The sequence below is a fragment of the Harpia harpyja genome, chromosome 4, assembly GCF_026419915.1.
Source record: "Harpia harpyja isolate bHarHar1 chromosome 4, bHarHar1 primary haplotype, whole genome shotgun sequence".
NCBI classification, from domain to species: Eukaryota; Metazoa; Chordata; class Aves; order Accipitriformes; family Accipitridae; genus Harpia; species Harpia harpyja.
Genome location: NC_068943.1, coordinates 32,978,687 through 32,984,916, shown reverse-complemented (window position 1 = coordinate 32,984,916; position 6,230 = coordinate 32,978,687). Strand labels below are relative to the sequence as shown.

Genomic DNA, 6,230 nt, shown 5'->3' with positions numbered 1-6,230 from the left:
AGCAAAACAAGGAATTCATTCCCCACTTCCCATGGGCAGGCAGGTGTTCAGCCATCTCCAGGAAAGCAGGGCTCCATCACGCCTAATGGTGACTTGGGAAGACAAACGCCATCGCTCCGAACGTCCCCCCTTCCTTCTCCTTCCCCCAGCTTTACATGCCGAGCATGACGTCATATGGTCTGGGATATCCCTTGGGTCAGTTTGGGTCAGCTGTCCTGGCTGTGTCCCCCCCAACATCTTGTGCCCCCCCAGCCTGCTCGCTGGTGGGGTGGGGTGAGAAACAGAAAAAAAAGGCCTTGATGCTGTGCAAGCACTGCTCAGCACTAACTAAAACATCCCTTTGTTATCATCAACACTGTTTTGGTCACAAATCCAAAATGCAGCCCCATCCCAGCTACTATGAAGAAAATTAATTCAGTCCCAGCCCAAACCAGCACAGTGGGAAAGGGACCCCAGGTGAGATTACCTGGCACCCTGTCCAACTGCATCTTGAAACCCCCAGCAGTGGGGACTGCACCACATCCCTGGGGAGGTTGTTCCAGTGAATGACGGTTCTCACTGTAAAAAATGTCTTATAACAAGACAAATACGAACACATTGACAATACTGACAAAAAAAATCCTATCTGAACTGAAAGCCTCCACTCTTACATTCCTCAACATTCATTACATTGCATAACCCGTAAGCAGCTGAGGAGATGTAGTCCCCTAATCACGTTATTCTCAACCCAGAGAGCTCTAGACCGAGTGAAGAGGACTTCATTGTTGCTGCTGAACTTCTGAACTTGTCTCAAGCTAAAACGGATTACAGCGGTAGCAAAAGAAAAGAGATGACCGATAGCCGCACCACCACCCTGGGCAGATCCATTTCACTGAGACTCCTAAGGGCAAGAAACAGACGGGTGATTCCCACCCCCCACCCCCATTTTTAAGTGCTGCAAATAAAGTCATAAATTCACGTTTTAGGGCTAATGAAAAGCCAGAACTAATTAGTCAGCCAAGAAAGCCCAAACAAGCTCTATTTGGCTGTTTGTAACTTTGGAAAGATGGTGTTTTATCCATAACAGAAGTCAGATTTAAATAACGAATCCTTCAAGCTATCTTCTTTCCCTGCCCTGAAGGGAGGACAAAAGATTCTTAGTTTATAAGGCCTCACTAACTTACCTCTCCTGGTACCTGAGCTAATTTTGGCATCGTTACAAAGCATTGTACGGGGCTAACAATCCCAAGGCTTTTAAAGTCACTTCTGCCAAGCCTTCCTCCTAAATATGTTTTGCGCTTAACAAGTGGTAAGAAATCCTGGGTACTATTTTGTTTTAAATTGTATTAATCCATCGGAAGGACTGTTTATCACATTCTCATTCTTTTTGTAGTTAAAGCTCTAAAAATTAACTGACCCTTTGTTTGCAAAGACCTTTATCATTTAATTCTCAGCACTGAAGAGCAGCTTAATGCCTTCGGAGTGGGAGGAGAGGACAGAGGAGTATTCTGCAAGAGACAGTAACATGTTATTTCGTGGACACTAGTGGTGGCTTCACAAAGCCACTTTCTCATGTCCGGAGCCAGAGAGCAATACAACTTGGGATGTTTCCGTTACGTTGCTTTCAGCTAATTGCAAGAGAATCGGTGTACGTATATCTTTTGAAAGCAGAAGCAATATTCAGTCGTTGAGGTGTGCATTCTTCCTCCAGCCACTTCTCCAAACTGCTGGGGTGACAGTTGTGTCAAGCTGTTATTTCTTCATGTATTTAAAATCTACTTACAGGTTAGCACAGAACACTAAAATGATTTTCTAGAAGGAATGGCTGATTTTTTGCAAGTCCTAATATAAATTTTAGCCACAGTGAAAACCAAAAACGACCCCTGAAAATGCTGGTATCTGGTCCACAAAACCAGTAGTGAACCTGTGGTTCACTTTTATTTAGAGTTGAAGAGGGTGGAGTGGTAAAAGGCAGGAAAGCAATTTTTTTTTTCTGAATACTTGAAAAAAAAAAAATCTGTTTGTTTGTCACTTCCCTCAATAGTTGCAGTTTCAAACAAGCCAACAAAAAAAAGGCCACTACTGCTGACACACCCCTCTTCCACCTTCAAAAGAGGAAAGGAAAAGCCTTTATTTCCCTTTCTGCACTTGGTCTCTCCTTGCCTGTGCTACCCCGGAGCTCCCTGGCGTGGGGTTCACCGTGACGGCAGGGCCTGCTGGCCTCTGCATCCTTTCAAAACTGTAGCATTCGACTTTTTCTTCACCGGAGACTGTCCTGGTGCTTATGAGGCGAAATCCATCTTTGAGTAAAGTGTCAAGCAGCAGGCCTAGCACATTAGCACCATTAATCAGCTTTCTATTGTCAGGCTTTATGGAAACATACCTAAAATAAGAAAAAAGCAGTTACAACAGACTTCACTTCCTGAAGGATGGAATCAATTTCTTTGTAAAACAAACCAGGTCCTCAGATGGTACAGGTCAGCACAGTTCCACAGGTTTACAGCAACCGAGGTTCTGGCTATTTTTTTCCTCCTTTGAGGACAATTCAACCCTCTCCCTCATTCTAAGAACAGTAATTCTCAGTTCACCCAGTTACAGGTCAGGGAAGAAGCGCTTCTCTTTCACCCTCACACCAAAACTTACTTTCTTAAGAAATAGCTGTGCTGACCTCTATCTCATGTCATTTAATGGAGGAGAGGTGAATAGCATGCTCCGTATAATGCTGCAACGTAAGAGTAAATGATGGCAAGGACAGGGACGTCACATTCACCCCAACAGCATCACTTTTCATTCCATGGGATCTCTCTCTACGAACAGTGACATTTATTGCAAAGTTACCTGGTACAGCAGGTCTTGTGGTAACAAGTACGAAAATCATTTTCACATTGCCTCAGATGATTTTACTCGATATAAAGTACAGTTTAAGAATCTATCCAGACATTTCGAGGAACAGAAGTCAGGTAAAAATACTATTACAAAATACATAAGCTGACAGGGGTGAAACCGCTCCACAGTTCACAGGAAAGTACAGCAAACATTCATAGAAAGCAGAAAAAAAGGCGAAAGAGTCCACGTCACCACAAAGACTAAAAGTTGATAGAAATTCAACAGGCAGCATCATCAAACTTGATTTGTTTCATTACTCAGGATAAGGGTTTCTACTGATCTGCAGAGGAACATTTTTACCAAGTCTGAAGAAATAAAGGAAAGAATCGGGAATATCTTCCCCACTATTTAAGCTGCCACAACCTACTCAACCAATTGTTAGCTCAATAAAATTAGCAATACATTATAGAGTTACGGTTTGGCACATAAATACATATTGCTTCGCAAATGCAAAGTGTTTTTTCTTCTACTTGCTTAGCTAAAGCAAGCTAGAAGAAAGATAAACTTTATTCATCATTTTTTTTAAATAATCAAAAGACTGCTGTGTTGATTCATATATTCAGATAGAATAACCCTTTGGGGAATATTTCAATGAAATTTCCATAAAATTCCACATGTTCTAACAGCCACAGAGGACAAATTAGGTTACATTTTCTTATACAGTAAGAACCTGTCTCCATACAATAGAGACATCCAGCAAAAGCTTGATTAAAAAATGTAAGTTGTCATTAGAATACGATACTGCTATCACAAAAATCACTGATACACAGTAATCTTAATAAAAAACAGAACCTGGCTCTGAATTCCAAGAACACCCACTGTGTAGCATATAGTTAATAATCTACTCCTTCTCCCTCCCCCCAATAAAAGGCTCTACAAAAGCTTTCCAGTCCCTGAATTGCTATCTTAGTTCCACTGGTGTTTTTAACTCTGTTTAGCCATTCTTTTTTTCTTCCTTTCCACATGAAAGTCTTTTGGACCATGAGCTAGTGGAGATTAAAGGCTTCTCCACTACTTTGCTCCTTATTTGTTTTGTTTTCTCTGCTTCATTTTACCCTGTGTTTTTCAAGTCCCCTAGAAGGTCACTGATGCCGTGAAATTCTAAAGCCTGGGAGAGAGAGTGAGGAGGAAAGGGCAGAGGGAGAGAAAGACCCAATGGAACTCAAAAACAAACACTGAGAACAGTATTTTAGGAAGCTGAAGAACAGGCAAATCAGCGTAACAGAAATTAAACTGGGTATTCCAGAACTAGAAAAAGATAACATTAAACTAGCAGAAAGAAGGAAACATGTTTCTTTTCTCTCAGAGAGCTGTCCAATAGTTTCTTTAAAATGAGCTTTGCTAGCACATAGCATGTACTTCAGGGACTAGAAGTCACGAAGACATTTCCATAATGAGAAGTCACACTAGGGAGAGTACCTGGCCACAAACTGGTCACCAGCAGAGTAGTCAGTACCGCACTGAAACACCATGTCGTGATGAGAAGGCCTTTCCAAAGGAAGTGGAACAAGTGGTTTCTGAGAAGGAAAAGAGCTGTTCCAGCTCTGTCCTGACTGCTGCCCTGTTAACACAGTGATCTGTTCAGCTAGTGTCTCAACGGTGGTACTGCAGGAACCGAAGATCCGGAAAAAGGCCTGCATCTCTTGGAGAGAAAAACGCACTTCCAAGATCTCCAGCCTCGGCTTCAGCAAGTGTTCCTGGCTCAGGAGGTCGGCCAGAGGGTAGAGTCCATAGAATTCTGCTTCTCTCTGCAGCCTCTGATAGTCTGAGAAATCAGTAGGTAAGGAGACCTGGAGAGTCCTCAAGAAGTCCATGATGTACCTAAACAAAGTTCCATCTCTGTCCACAAAAAACTCTCCATTCACCAGTTTAAATTCTGGGTCATCACTGTTCAACATCCGTGCTAACCTGGACTCGGGGAACTGCTGCAAGGTAGAAGCCCGGGTTACAAATCTCACACCTCCCACGCTCAGAATGACCACCTCTTGATTACTCATTGCTATCTCAGCCACTCAAGAACTCTAACTCTCTGATCTACGTGTTTGTGACTTGATCTTTCCTAAACTGCAAGGCATCTGCAGCTGCAAGAACCATTCAGTGCTTTCAGCGTTTGGAGTGAGGTGTGGAGCAGCGACAGGATTCCCAGGCAACAAAGATGTAAATATCATGTACAATAGTTTTGTTTGCAGGGCTTGGTTGCTTGGAAACTTTGATTCTTGGAATTTAATGTTTTATTTTTTAAATGAACAGCTTGCAAGGACTACTGGAAGACAGTAAATTGACTGTCACAACTTACCAAACCTTGAGAGAGGCCAACGAATATCCCCAAAATATGACAACAGGCATGCATTACGTTTGTTTCCCGGAAATGTCAACTAAATGTTTTCATTCTATATATTGCTGTTCATAGGACCACTGCAAAAAGAGGTTAGATGAGCTTCAAGCAACGTATTTCAGTACCGTATGCTCTTAAAGAAGGGCACTTCAGAAAACTCAAGCTTACAGTTTGCTTTAAATCACTGTTATTCTACGGCCAAGTCAATACACTCAGAAAATTCAATTAATTCCTGAAACAAGGTACACGAAAATACAGTAACAGTAGAAGAGCCTATATATGTTCCAACACTAAAGCACTTCCAAACGCCAACAACATCCATACTCCTGTCACGTTACGCGCTCTCTTCCAAGGAATCATCCCAGCACTTTTCCTGGCTTTTGGAACACGATCTGGAGAGACACAGAGGGAAAGGAGAGAAACTGCTCTGCCTGCCACCTTTGCAGGGCTAGAGCGCAAGCTGCCTTCCTGCTGCTGACCCGTGCGTGCCTTTCATCGCACTGAACTGTTTACATTAAGGCCACTTTTTAAGAAAGTGTGGCTTCAGAGAAACATGGATCTAACAAGACAGCTCAGTTACCCAACAATTTGATGTTGGAAAAGTAAACTGCAAAATATGTACTATCTGCAAAGTAGTACGTACTATCTTGCCGCTTGTTCTTCTGTTTCCAACCTCAACTGATTTCTCTTTACCCCTAGAATTTATGCTTGCCCTGAAGATGTATTTTTGCACAGAACATGTAAACAATATCCAGTATCTACAGTAATCTGAATGCACAGGATAATTACAATATTTGGTTATGCAAAAAAATACATACATCTATTTCACTGAGAAGTAACGTCCTCAGATAGAAAGTGGTTCCAGAACGTGAATGATGCACTCTGTATTTTGTATCAACAAGCCTCTCAGGACAGTGCTTTTCTCAACCACAACTGTTCTTCCTCTTTCCTAACCACCTCCCAGTTAAAAATAACTTTTTTTTTAACTATGACCTTTTAAGAAGTGACACTTTTTATCTTATTCTACAAT

The 6,230-nt window shown here is 42.0% G+C and overlaps 1 protein-coding gene across 1 annotated transcript; it reads right to left on the bottom strand.

Moving 5' to 3' along the window:
* Window positions 1-641: 641 nt before the first annotated feature.
* KCNRG (potassium channel regulator) lies at window positions 642-5,122 on the bottom strand. Its single transcript, XM_052786169.1, has 2 exons — window positions 4,285-5,122; window positions 642-2,362 (listed from the first exon to the last, which is right to left on the bottom strand). The coding sequence occupies exons 1-2, from the start codon at window positions 4,860-4,862 to the stop codon at window positions 2,110-2,112; spliced, it is 831 nt and encodes a 276-aa protein (XP_052642129.1). The 5' UTR covers window positions 4,863-5,122; the 3' UTR covers window positions 642-2,109.
* Between the last annotated feature and the right edge of the window lie 1,108 nt (window positions 5,123-6,230).